Below are 14,418 nucleotides of genomic sequence, written 5' to 3'. Positions count from 1 at the left end.
AGGGCGTCAGTGTCCAACTACCCATGGCAGCAAGCAACGATGAGCCAGACAGCAAGAAAACACACTGTGGTGGCCACAGCTGGAGCTGAGGTAGGCAGGCACACCCTCTTCGTGTCTTTCAACTCCATCAGGTCACACTAACTTATTTAAAAAACTATCCTTCAAGCTGTCACAGTGAAGAATAAATAACTCTGGCTAATCTGAGTCAATCAGAGCTTTGCTAAACATGATGTAAGAGCTCCTAACATTTTGTCTCAGTCCAGTTTATAACACAATCCTCTCAGCCCGATGCGTATGGCCCCGCCTCCTGTGGAAACCAAGCAGCTACAATCGTGTGCACATGTGAGCAGCTGCCGTTCAGGGAAACACACACAGATCTTCAGCCCCATCTCTGAGGATTAATCTGTGCCCTTTACTGAAGAAGAGCAAGGACGCTGCCATCTCCCTGCCAAGCCGTATCTTGCAAAACCAAAGAGAGAAATCAGTGACCAGCACACACCTTTACTGTCCTAAGGCTTCTGCCTCGGGAGGAGGCACTGCAATAGGTTTACACATAGTTTCACAAATATTTCCAACCCCTAATGATCCCCTACAACCAAAAGGATGGGCTTATTAGTGACAGTTCTCATGCACCAAACCTAAATGAAATTTTACTCTCGGCATCTCAATCAAATACTCTGAACAGCCCTCTGGAGCTGCTCCCTCTCTGCGTACATATAAAGGAAGACGGATGGGGCTGGAGGCGCTTGGGACCACCATCCTCCCCTCCTGACACCTGGCCCTTCAGCATAGAGGTGGGCACAGGCTGTTTCCCAGGCAGGCACACCACCTCGGGGAGCAGGGCGAGGCATCCCCCAGTGAGGGGCTGTGGGGAGCACCAGTCTCACTGAAGGGCTGGATGTACCCTGTGGTGTTTGTCACCCTGGGACAGGGTAGCACTTGGACACAGCACTGAAGCACAGTTCTGAGAGAAACCTGCAGCACATACAATTTTATGATGAAAGTCAATGTAAAGGTCTGAAAGAAGAAGGTTTTTCAAATAAAAACTTAGGGTAGGGTACAGCAAAGCTTGCACCTGAAGGGAGATGGATTTGTCACCCGCTGTCACACAGGGCTCCTACAGGCCGAACTTCAAGAGACACAGGCTGGAAAAGCGCTATTGATTTCACTCCCCAAGGAGATGCTTGTGAAACTCTTACAACCGATATGTATATCAAAGTGCCCAGAGAGGAGCAGGCAACAGCCTTCTCTGGTTTATTCCCAGGATGAAGAAATATGGCAAGAAGGACCTTACAATAGCTGTCAAAAAAAGTCTCCATTTTGTAATAAAAGCTGTTGGGAAGGTGTCTGAACTCCTCACCTGCTCCCCTACAACTTTCACAGACCACCTGTGTCCAGTCCCCCTGCTCATATCCAACCCTCCTATGTACCTCCTAATTTCTAGACCGAGATGTTCACAGAATGCGCATTGCCTACAACAGCTGGAAAATAAATGCTAAAGAGTAGCACTCAAGGACATCCAGTTTCCCCAGGAAGACTAAGGATCCCACTGGGGTAAAGGATGAGAAGTGGAGGGTACCAGGCACCCGCTACCAGCATGCAAAAACCACATACACCAACGAGTCTCCCCAAACATAAAGCGATGCTGGAAGCAGTGGGCTGAGGGTGAATGACCACAAGCTACACTGAAAGGAGTCTGCAGTGACACAGGTGATGCTGTGGCCAGTGAGATGAAGAAGAGTCCACAGGTGCCTCTGCTTGAAGCTAAGCTGAACTCAGCTGTCCAGGAAACACTGTGGTGCCTGGGAGGCATCAGCTGCTCCGGACAGTTTCAGGAGCCACTGGCAGGGAGCCTGTGGCCCTGTGCCCAGTCAGTGGGTGCCATCTCCAGCCCCAGCCAAGACCTCTCCAGCTGCAGAAAGACAGACTACGGAATAAATGGGCACAAACTCCAATGGCCCTTGCAAGTCCCAGTTCTCTTTCTCCAAGCAGGATATGCATCTCTCTCACATTACCTTATTCACGGCAAATGCTTAGTGAGAGATATATTAACAAAAACAAAAAAAATCTTAAGAAAAAAACCTTCAAGACTCTGCTCTTCCCTTTAGAACGAGTAAAAAATGTGTTGTCCATGGGAGGTATCTGAGCACTCAGGGGGATCCGGGAGAAGGTCTCACGGGCATGGACCATGAGGATCTCTGCCTTTATGACAGCACCATCCATTGGCACAGCCCAGCCTGCGCTGTAATTTTCATGACTTTCATTTTCCAGAACGGACCCGAGGGGAGAGAGAGCAGAGGAAGAACACCTGTCTAACAAGAAGGCATCATGTGGCAAACTGGTAAGGTCTTTTCTACAAGCAAACCATTCTTGGGCTTTGACAGATGTTAAAAATTGCACTGTCAAGAGTTTGTCCTACGTTTATTCCAGAGGCTAGTCACAAGCCGGGGGGGTGGGGGAAGAGGGAATGACACAAATATTCCAGACACATTTGTGCTCTGCGCACCTTTCATTCATGGTGGAAAGGCAGGAAATTTTAACACAAAGAAAGGAAGTATGTTAAGAAGACTGAACCTTTCATCAGAGACTATTGAAATTCTCATAACAAGGAGCAGTATGAAAGGTTGCTTATTCTCAGAGGTAAGACAGTGCCATTTCCTTCCCTCTCCATGCAGCAAACACTCATGACAAATCTAAACCTCAGCGGTAGGGCATGAACCACACAAAGCAAGTAAAGGTTGTATCAATCCATCTCAGTTGTATCACCACAGCTATTATCAGATTGGAAATCATACTTCAGGCAATCAATATGCAAATACTGTAGTATTGTACTATAATAAAGTGCTACAGTAGTTCAAAACCAGTGGCCTCCAAAAATCCGGATCAAGGGAACAGTAAGGAAAATGATAAATGCCACCAGTCTGCCAGTCTCACTCTGTTCTACCTAATGAACCGACACGGGTTTGATGGAACAATCAATGTGGAAAACATTGGAGAAATGTACTACTTACCACTATGGCACAGTAACCTACTTATAAATCATTCACTAGTCACTTCAGGTCCTGAAGTACAAAGTTTATATCTTGTTTTATGTATACATTTATATCTAATTACAGGTGTTAATTATTTATAAGAAAAATAGAGAGCAGAGAAAAATAGAGATTTTTTCAATTTCTACTGAAAAGCTATTAGCAGGGGCAGATTCCAGCAATGGATTTCACAGATAAATTATACGTATTAAAAATATCTCTTTTAAACTCATAAAGTAGAAAATATGCGCAACATCCCCACTGAAATAGTATTTTGCACACTTTCACCATTTATAAGCTTCTTTCTCCCTTGGCTTCAACACTGGGCGATGTGCTATGGGAAAGGTCCATGCACACACACCACCCCCACATCAAGCTCCAGCCTTGGACGGTGAGTTCACTGAGGCAGAGTTCATTTTTTTAATGTATACAGACAAGCCCAGCGTAGTCTGCCCAATGCACATCCATAATACCAACAATACTGTTTCTGTCCTACAGTCAGATGTCACCTGACAAATATGGGTCATGCTGGCATGCTGCGCTGACTTTGATTTCTGTTATTTGGGGCAATCAAGTCTCCTTTGCAGGGAGGAGCAGCCCCCCTGATGGGGGCGGAGAAAGGATTTAACCAGAGATTACATCTCTTCTGCAAATTTGCAAGAAAGGCTCATTTAGGTCTTTGTGGACCTTCTACATCCTTTCATCAACCCCATGCCTGACCACATCCTTGGCTGAGCCATCTGCTGACTGCTTATTGGGCCCATGAATTAGAGTGATGACAGATGAACCCATTGAAATTTATCATCTTCCTAAGCAAAATACAGTTTGTAAGATGCTGTCAGCTGTGACTTTGCCCACCTTTTTGTTTTAAGGTTGGTGTCTGTCATCAGTTTCTGGTCAAGAGGCATTAAAAGCATAACTTTTTAAAGTTTGCAAGGACACATTACATTAATTCTGGGACCAGACAAGAGTTTCAGAAATATACATAATCCGTTGGCCACCATCAAGACTTAGAAACTCACATTCACTCAAAATCAAACTAAGTAATGCTCAGATCTGACAAATTCAAGCTCAGATCTGACAAATTCAAGCAGAAAAAAGCCACAGGATTCAGCAATCAGCCTTGCTTTTGCAAAGTTCACTTTATGCAAGAAAATCCTAAAAGGAGCAGAGTACACTCAGAGCGCACTCTGGGGGCTTTGGATGAGATCATTTTCAGTAAAAAAAGAAAACCAACATGAGATTTTGATGTGCTACGAGACCCTTATGCAGCTACAAGATACTGTTAGGGACCTCAGAGGAAAGAAGAGTCTTGAAGACCTGTTCTTAATAACTCCCTCTCCGTTGCTATCTATTGCCATCCGCACATTTTAAATTTAAGTGTCCTTAAGAGTTATAGAATAATCCCTGGAGCTAACTCGACTCCCATGAGCAAAAATTTCCACACACTTCTTTAATTTAAAACAAAAAATGATAGAAGTCTCCATTCTTCCGAAGATCAGAGAAGGGTATAAGCGGATGAGATGAAAATTTCTAAGGGAACATCCTGCAAAAGACTCAAGAAGCTGACCTGCTCCTCAGGCTGATGCTGGAAAACACGGACTGAAATCTGCTCTTCTGTTACCAACCCACCATCATTAACAACACCTCCTGTGCACTCTTTACTTCTACCGGCTCACAAAAAGCTTTCTACACTTCAGCATAACTATTAGAGGAAGTATCCGCAACTGTTTCTGCAACTCTGTTATATCCCTGTTGGTACCTCAAGCAGCACTGTTACTTTTACCCTCAAGTTATTTTCTCTCTTCACTTCCCTCACTTTGAACTCCAATACATTTTCATTTTTTAATATTCTTAACAATAAGGATTCACAATAAAATAAAACACCCACCAGATCAAGCAGCTACCAGAAATCTCAGTAAGCCTAATGAAAACAGATACTACGTCATGATCTGTATTTCTTAAATACAGTGGTTAATAACAAAGCTGTAATTGGCTAGACTTTAAACAACTTTTTATCAGTGCCGAAGGAGTGCATAACTACCACTTAAAATAGTTGAAAACTTTTTTTCACAACCTATCAGAGCAATGGTTCCAGACAATATACAGTATATCTAAAAATAGGAACAGTCATTGATGGAAACTGATAACTTTTGGGGACTGAAGGTTAATCCGTTCTGGGAAAAAAAAAATAAAACAAAAGAACAATGGAGAGTGAAATAGAAACACAAGTCTCATTAAAGAAAACTATTTTAAGGGCAGAATTATGAGTTTTAACATCAGTCATGGGAAAACAGTTCACGGTTGTTCCTAAAAGATCTAAATTTGAAACCTTGGGAAAAGGCACTGTTTGCAGTGACAGCAAAACATGGTTTTGAGGGATAAGAAAAAATAAGAGTGTAAAGGTAATCTATTTGTATTTTTAAAATATTACAAATCTGACCATTCCTTTCTAGCTTGTTGTGGTTAAGGGCAGTGAAAACTCAATATTCAGTGAAGTTTATCCTTTGGACATGTATTTTATTTATGCATTTCTAATGTACTTCTCTGCCCATAAATGATTGTACATGCTCTTAGCACTGAAGGCGAGTTGACATGGATAATCAAGATTGACCTCAGATTGGAAACAAATACAAAAGAACTTGCACAAATATTCCAATATATACTGTTGCTGGTGGGGTTTTTTTCTTGAAGAAATTATACTCAGCTCTGCAAATTACACTGGAAAGCCCAGAAGAAAAGCACAACAGGATCACTGCTCTGTAACGGCAAAGCTACAAGCAAGCCAAGTGGGCTCTGCTGCAGCTCTGCAAACACGCGACCACCACTTGGCTTGTAGGAAGCTGAGCAGGTGCCTACATTAAACCAGTGCACACTTTGTCAGTTTGCATTTGAGCAAGTACTTAAGTGCTTTGCCAGCTCAAGGACTTAATTAAATTTGAAATAAGCTAATTCAAGGAATAAAAGTCTGCCAAAGGTAATAAGATTGTTTACCAATTTATCAAGTCAGTCCTGTATATAAAAAAGCATATTTATATGCAGCGTAGGTCTGGTCCTATTCAATCAGTGAATGCATTTTTAAATATTTACTGATTGCAGGAATAGGGCCAACTCTGGAGCATTTTTAAGGGCTGGGGGAGAAGTGCTAAATCCCAAAGTATCTAATTTAACTATGCAAAGTAGGGAATATTATTGCCTTCATTTTAATTATGAAATTTAGAGGCACAGGAAAAGTGCTGGATCCAGTGTACCTGAGAAGCCACTTGCAGAAACCCCCGTGCTTGCCTGGTTCCCAGGCAAGTGTCTGTTGCACCAGATACTGTTCCTCTCCTGGGGTGTGGGGCAGCTCAAGGGACAGTTGGGCAAACGAACGAGAGCCACTGTCACAGCTGTACTGGCTGCAGTGCATCTAAACAAATTAACAGAAAGTTTTTGACTGATTTTTTTTTTTTTAATCAGAATATTATCTCATCCAGCCCTTGGCGTACAGTTTCATCCAATTCACTCCTTTTTGAACTTGATGCTCTTCGATGTTGCTGTCACCTGTCCCCATTGAATGAAGGGGCAATAAGGGTGAAGCAGGGCCTCACTGGAACTTGCAAGGAGTTGGAGCTGTGTATTTTAATATACACTCTGTGCAGGTGAATCTGCATTGTACATACGCAAACCTCCCTTTGCCTTGTGCTTCCGTAGTGTATTTCAAAGCTCCACCTCTGTGTCCCCAGAAGATTGCCTTTAAAGTTTGATTTTTAAATAATAAATGCTCAACTGGTGCGGACTGGCATTTTCCAGTGACATTAAACTGCACTATATAAAAGCCCAGGTTGCTTCCAATTATTCCTTCAGATTGTATACCTGGGGCTTTTTTTTTTCTTGTGCTATATTTAACATCGGTAACTGTTATATTTAAAAATATTCAAATGAGATATTTTAAAATATCTAACCGAATAAGTGTGCTTAGCTCGAGGATGCGCCTGCTGCACTGCGCATAGCAAGCAGGCAGTGCTTCTCGCCTTGTTTTGGCACAGGTAAGGTAAAAAAGCTGAAAAAAAAATACCTTTCCCAGTTAGAAATCAGAGAGGATGCTGGCTCGCAGCAGGGCATACCTACATCGTGTACCATGCAAACATATTCGTCTTCAAGTTCAGTCTGTGGACTTTCTTCTGTGTTTGTAAGAATAAGTTTGACCCTTTGAAAGCCTCCAATTTGTTTATTCTTTAACACGGTGGTTTTAAAAGATGCCCTGAAGTGCTGCGGTGGCAGCCCCTGGGCAGATGTTGGCCTCTGGATGGGAGGAAAGCGCAACCCCGGAGCAAACTTCCGACGGGCACAGGGCTGACGGACCCCCGGGGAGCTGCTCCGGTAAACCCGCCCGGTGCAAGCGGGCAGGGAAAAGAGACCGGAGGGAGACTCAAAGCTGCCGCATTTTGCTCTGCCAGGTGCAAAACAGCGACGGAAAATTCAATCCTTGACTACCTGCGAGCTCTGGTGCGCAGCCGGAGCGCTCTTCTGTAGGCTGGTATTTTAAAAATAATAATAATTAAAAAAAAGCTACAAACCCAAAACAAAAAACAGTTTTTTAGGGGGAGAGGCAAAAGAGCATCCCCGGAGAAGCAGACACATCCCTGCAGGGCCGGAACAACCGCCCAGCCCAGCCCGCAGCCCTGCCCGCTGCAAACCCCTCTCCCCAGACCAGCACTGGGGCTTAAAACCCGGCTGCAAGCTGGAAAACACGGCTGCAGCGAGGAAAAAGGCCATTATTTACAAATCTGAACCCTGTTCTTAAAAATCCATCATTTAAAATTATGCAAGATGGGAATTCCAGCTTCTTTCTTTTTTTTTATTCCCTCTCTGCACGTTTGTGGTTCAGCAGGTTGACTGCAATTTTCCTGGTTTAAGTGTGTATTGCGAGCTAGAAGATCTAGGGCTCTAAGGAAAAAAAATAATCTGGCAAAATCATATAATTTACATATGTGGTTTGTTAAAAAGGACAATTTGAAAAACAAAAGTTTCATATGGATTTAGCAAAATTACATTGTTAAGGGTTATACAAAGACAAAACTTCAAGGCCCCTTAGATCTTGTGAAAATTATTATTTCATGTGTCTGTTTTGTCTTTTACAGTGAAAAGAAATTCAAGCAGAATTTTAACATAATTCAGTGATTTACCTAAAAGTTAAATTCTGAGCTGGAATGTACCAAAGTCAGAAGTTTAACTCCATCTATAGCCAGGGACCATCATACAGTATCTGTTTCTGAGCAAGGTGGACTAAATAAATATTTGTTGTTATTTTTTTCCCGATTCTTTTTATGGCTTATTGCAGAATTAGCTGTTGCCATGTAGCACTGCAAAGCCTCAAGCAGACACAAAGAGAGAAGGATTAGTGAATAACACCTTTTAGAGCTCTTCCATGGTTATGAATTAAAAAACGTTTCACACACGAAAGTTTTCTGTACAGAGAAATGGTGTTGAGGCTGTCGGACAGCTGTCGGACAGCTCGGGGCTTACAGGGATGCTCTGCAGGCAGCAGCGCAGCCCGGGCTGTGCCCCGCGCCCAGAACATCCCCGAAGCAAAGCCCCTCTGTGCGTGAACAACTTTGCCGACCCTATTTAATCCTCCCCAGTCGGGGCTTTTAGGAAAAGCGAGTGGTTTGTTATTTCTGGGCACGACGTCCCATTTTCGAAGCCACCTGTGAGCGCCGAATCCACCGCTCCCTCCTGCGGGTCCTGCATCCCGCGGCGGGGAACGACAGGCGGGGACCCTGCGGGGACGCGGGTTAATGACCCGCGAGTAGCAGCCGCGCAGCCACCGGGATGCGCCCGGGAGAAGAGAGGGATGTGCTCCGTGTAAAAGAGAGGGAGATGCGCCAGGAATAAAGAGAGAGGGATGCGCCTGGTGGAAGAAAGAGGGATGCGCCCAGGGTAAGAGAGGGAGATGCGCCCGGAGTAAGAGAGGAGTGCGCCCGGTTGAAGAGAGAGGGAGATGTGCCCAGTGTAAAGCGAGCGGGATGCGCCCGGTGAAAGCGAGAGGGATGAGCCCGCGGTAAGAGAGGGAGATGCGCCCGGGGTAACGCGAGAGGGATGCGCCCGGTATAAGCCCGGTAAAGCTAGTGAAGTGCGAAAGGGTGAGGCTTCCAGCAACTTAGGAGCTTGTGGATCTGTCCCTGGGTCGTTCGGGCAGAGAGAACCGTGCGTCTCCTCGGGTCGCGCCGGGGCAGGGCGAAGCGGTGCGGCGAGGGGGCGGTGGCCGCGCTCCCCGGGGCAGGTGAAGCCGGTCCCCGAGGAGCCCCTCGCCGTGGCAGCTGACCCTGGGGCACGGCACACGGTCTGGGGCGCACTTCCCCGTCCAGGGCGCCCCCCGCCCCCTGCCCTGCGGGTCGCTCCGGGATGCGGGACCCTCCCACGCCTCTTTCCCCGCACCTACCGTGGTACTCCTGTCCGGGCACGTAGGCGGAGGGGCTGCCCGCGATGTGCAGGGCGATGAGCACCTCGCCCTGCTCGCCGTCGCCCTCCAGCTCGCCGTGGTGGGTGCAGAGGAAGAAGAAGGGCGAGAAGCGGGCGCGGGGGGCGGCCGCCCGTCCCGCGGCCAGCAGGGCACCCAGGGCGGCCAGCAGGCAGGGCCAGCCCCCGGGGACGCCCCGCCGCTCCATGCTGCTGCCGCCGGCGCCGCTGGGGCATCCAGGGCACGGCGGGGCCGCCGCGCCGCTCGGCTGGGACGGGGCGGGACGGGGCGGGCGCTGCCCCCCGCGGGACGGGCTGGGGAGGCGGTGCGGCGTCCCCGCCTGCCGGGGCACGGGGCTGGGGCGGCCGGGGCTGGGAATAATTTATTTCCCCCGGTGTCGGGGTGGGAGGGAGGGGAAGGTCCCTCCCCTCCTCGCCTCCTCCTCCTCCTCCGCCTCCTCCTCCGCCCGCTCCTGCCGCCGCTCGCTCTGCGCGCAGGGGTGCGGGCACGGGGGCTGCGAGCGAGCTCTGCCGCCCGCCCTTTGTCTGCCGACGGGTCCCTGCCCTTGGCTCTGCTCCTGGGTCCCGGGCCCTGCCGCTGACCCCGAGCCCGTCCTTGCCCCCGGTGCCCCCCACCGGCACCCTGCCCCGCTCCCTCCCTGCTCCCGTGTCCCTGTCCCTCGGCCTCAAACCCTGTCTGTCTTCCCCTGCGTCTCTAGCCCTCCTTTTGCCCCATCGCTCTCTCCCTCTGCTCCAGCCTCTGTCCTTTTGCCCAGTCCTTCCATCCTTGTCCCTCTGCCCTGTCTCCTGAGCACCTGCCCCAGTCCCTGTTTCTTCCTCCCTATCCCTCTCTCCCAGCCCCTGTGCACCTGCCCCAGGCCCTGTTTCTTCCTCCCTATCCCTCTCTCCCAGCCCCTGTGCACCTACCCCAGCCAATGTTGTTTCCCCCCTACCCCTCTCTCCCAGTCCTTGTGCACCTGCCCCAGACGCTGCTGTTTCCCCCCATCCCTCTGCCCCAGACGCTGCTGTTTCCCCCCATCCCTCTGCCCCAGACGCTGCTGTTTCCCCCCATCCCTCTGCCCCAGACGCTGCTGTTTCCCCCATCCCTCTGCCCCAGACACTGCTGTTTCCCCCCATCCCTCTGCCCGAGACGCTGCTGTTTCACCCCTATCCCTCTGCCCCAGACGCTGCTGTTTCACCCCTATCCCTCTGCCCCAGACACTGCTTTCCCCCCCCCATCCCTCTGCTCTAGATGCTGCTGTTTCCCCCCATCCCTCTGCCCGAGACGCTGCTGTTTCACCCCTATCCCTCTGCCCCAGCCCCTGTCCATCTGCCCCATCCCAGCCAAGCCCTGCCTCTGCTCTACCTGCACCCACTCCTGGAGAAAAGTGAGATTTTTACTTAAACCTTCTCCACTACCATCTTCAAAACAATACACACGCACACAGGGAGGTGGGCTCTGCAGCTCAGGGAGGCCAAGGTGAGAGTCCCTGGGGAAGACAGGTCACTAGGAGGGGGCATCAACCCCCCAAGAGTGTGTGTCCAGGCTTCTCATCTCAGGAAGAGAAGTACACCCGTCAGGGACCACAAGGGGAATGAGCAACTGAACACGAAACACTGGCAAGTAGAATAATTCATAAAACTATACATTTTAACAAAGCAGGGCTGGCAGAACGGCCACAGCATCAGGAGATGGGAGAAATCTACCAAGGTTTAAAGCATCCACCATGCTGCTGCTGGATCCCAACCAATGTACACAAACAGCCCGGGTGAGCGGTAGTGACATGATGTAATCGGAAAGGAGAGCCTACCTGCCAGCATTTTTTAAGTGCAAAACTGGCATGCTGCGGGGGCTCCCTCCTGGATTGGTTTCAGTGCCAGAGGGAAACATTCCCTCCACGGAGGTGCAAGCCACATGGACAGCATCACGCAGCTGCCCTATGTCCGTGCAGGCTGCTTTGCTGGCCCACCTCCCACCCAGCTGACGGAGAGCCCACGTGCGGTGGCCTGAGGGACATCCTCACCATCTGCCCAACCCGCCTTTTCTGCTGGCTCTGCACCAAGCCAGAGTTTCCTGCCACCAGCAAAACTTTGGTGCAGTTTCCCATGTTACTGGGTTGCACCTCACCAGGGATAGAGCAAGAACATGTCCCTTATTGGCTTGGATGGAGAAATACACTGTGACATGATCCTGCTGTAGAGACAAAAGAGACCGATGGTGTGTGGCATAGGTGATGGGGCAGCTCCCACTGCCGCTCCAGCTGGCAGGAGTCCTGAGCCCCTGCTGTGGAAACTCAGCTCTGCAGCAGCCACCAAGGAGTCAGTCTGGCTCTGAGGCTTCATTTTTAGCTGGGTTATTTGTTTTTCAGCTTTCGCTATTTGTTTTGTTTGGGTTGTATGTCTTTTTTTTACATCTATGCCTCCTCCATAAATTTAAATGCTTATAAAAGTGGCAAACTAGTAATATAACTTCCTGGTTCCAAAATCTCATGCAAGCAAAAGCTGTGCGGGCTTGCTGGTGTAACCACTGCCAACAGGACGTGTTCTCCCTTGTATGCTCCTGCTTCACTCCACTCAGAGCTCGCCAGCAAGGCAAGGCCAGGCCATGCCAGAGGGGCTTCAGCTGAGTAAATGCACCTCGGCTCATGCCTCCGTTGCCTCTCATCCATGGAAAGTCAGCCAGTCAGTCTGGGGGGACTGCCGGGTGTAGTCAGCTCTCTTTATAAAAAAGAAGGTGGCGGGGAAAGGGGTTGATGAGCTCCCACCGCTGCAGGAGGAGGGGATGCTGGCTGCCTCAGCTGCTGTGCCACTGTACCACTTGCCAGCAATGTCTTTCCATTTCTTTTTTTTTCTTCTCCGAGAGATAATTCACTAAATAAGCTTGGATGCATGGGGGTAGCTATCTGCCAGTAGATTTCGGGGATCAGGCCAGTGCTTCTGAAGTCGCTGGGATTTGGGTAGGGCCCATGCTGGTGAATTTCAGGCAATTTTCTTTGTTTCCAGCTGTTTAGTATCCAGAGCAGCCAGGACTGTTAGTGCAGCCAGTCCACACCGTTCCTCTACAAGCTCTGAGTGTCACTTACCAGTGCGGGGACATTCAGTGAAGGAAAGCAAAAAAGGTTAACATCTCCACTTAGAAGCATTATGCCTCTCCTTAGTCGTCTCCTTCCTCTATTTATTTATCTTATGCCTCTCTTATGCCTTTCTCTTTCCTTTCTCCGTTGTTTTTTACTCTTTTGCAAGATCTCTAACCTCTTCTTCATAAGGCAGGATGGGGAAGCCCTGCAGTCACAACCTGCTGTCTCATCCAGGCTGTTTTGATGGGGAATCCAGCAGAGACCCTGGACTGCTGATATTCAGGGACACGAAGGGACCATCTGGAACCTCAAACCCAGTTTCCTGCATCCACCAGCAATACCAGACAAGATATCTGCCTTCTCGTCCCCTACCTATCTAGGTCAAAAAGTGCTTCCCAAAACTGTCCTGCACATCTCCAGTGCTGCTGGGCAAGGAAGGAGCCTTTCACCAGCCCCACCACACTGTCCCTGCCAGCTTGCAGGGGAGCACTGGCCACGCACACAGGCATGTGTGAGTCTCCAGGTGGGTTTTTGCATTAGCTCCATATCCTCTTGCTGCTTTGGTTAAATATGGCACCTGGTTTCCGAAGATGAGGGGTTTATGCAACGTCTCTGGCCAGAATTTCTCATTCATCCTTCTTTCCGTTGATAGCAAGGTTAAGATATTATTATTAATAACAACAACACAGTTTATTTAAGAAAAGTGACTTAGACCAACCTGCCTGTATCAAAATAAAAGCTTTTAGAAATCATAATAATCTCTATTTTCACAGTCCTCTGATCCAAGATTCTTCATGTAAGTTACAACTACTCCCCGTTAAAGGCAGAAAGCACCTAGTGCCGCACGAGGGAGGTTACCATGGGCTTTCACTCCTTGTGTAGTATTTTTTTAACACAGAAAACAACAGGGAGTAAATCGAGATGAGAAATGAGTAAAGACTCTTGTCTGCAATGGAGAGTGCAATAGGTGGAATGTAAATAATTACTTAGGAGGCACAGGCCCCTTCCAAGCATGGGCGATGGGGGGAAATCACAGCACAGATGGACGTGGCTGCAGTCCATATTAATTTATGGAAGTGATTATTCAGGCAGCAGAGCTGCTCACTTCATTCAGGGAGAGAGCTCAGATCCCAAAAGCAGAATTGAAAAGCACATTAACAAGCAAGGAGTTGCTTTATTAATGTGACCATGGCAGATCATTTTGCAAGGGTCAGAGTAGGCTGGGGAACTTTTAAGTAACACCGAGCAATAAAGAGCTTTGTTCGACCTCCCTGTGTCTGGGTAAAGGCTTCCATGGAAGAATGTAGAAAAACACTCTTGTCACTGTCACCATGTGGAGAGCCCTGGTGCACATCTTGTTCCCTGCTTTTAACAACTTTCCATGACAAAAATTAAAGAAACTGCCTAGACTTTCTACATAATCAGCTGCAAATAAGGGAGCTATGGAGTACGAAGATACTCATTGTGTTATCTCACGTAACATCTAGGAACAGGACGGCAAATTGATGCACTTTTGATTTTCTTATGCTACTAGAATGTAAGGAGGAATTTCAAAAGTGAGATCTTTCTTTCCAAGTGTTTTTGTTTTCTACTTATCCACGCAAGCATGCAGTGTTTTCTCTGTGTGTGTTTCCTTTTGACCACCAGACAGACATAGAAAGCAGACCTTAGGAAGAATAGAAAGGTTTTGCTGCTTGGCAGGTTTTTACTGAAGAAAAAAGTACTGATGGCTAAAGGAGAATGATTTGACAGATGTGCAGAAGGAACAACCTTTGCAGCTGATACAAGGGACAAATTGCTCATGATCACTTCACCCTTGAAGACGCACTGCGGCATTACTGGCAGTGGTGCTACCCCTGGGCCCAGCAGGG

At 48.2% G+C, this 14,418-nt stretch overlaps 1 protein-coding gene across 2 annotated transcripts in view; it reads right to left on the bottom strand.

The window, feature by feature from the left end:
- Positions 1 to 9,782, bottom strand: part of RELN (reelin) — a 291,669-nt gene extending 281,887 nt beyond the window's left edge. Inside the window, exon 1 of one of the 2 annotated variants that reach the window (XM_054071453.1) lies at positions 9,454 to 9,782. In XM_054071453.1, coding sequence (XP_053927428.1) covers positions 9,454 to 9,679 — 226 coding nt within the window. In that variant the 5' untranslated portion in view covers positions 9,680 to 9,782. The remainder of the gene's footprint in view (positions 1 to 9,453) is intronic. The other variant, XM_054071462.1, reaches the window with a different exon arrangement.
- Between the last annotated feature and the right edge of the window lie 4,636 nt (positions 9,783 to 14,418).

Source organism: Cuculus canorus, chromosome 1 (genome assembly GCF_017976375.1).
Source record: "Cuculus canorus isolate bCucCan1 chromosome 1, bCucCan1.pri, whole genome shotgun sequence".
Lineage (NCBI taxonomy): Eukaryota > Metazoa > Chordata > Aves > Cuculiformes > Cuculidae > Cuculus > Cuculus canorus.
Note: the sequence above shows the minus strand (reverse complement) of the source record. Positions and strands in the feature narration are given on the sequence as shown.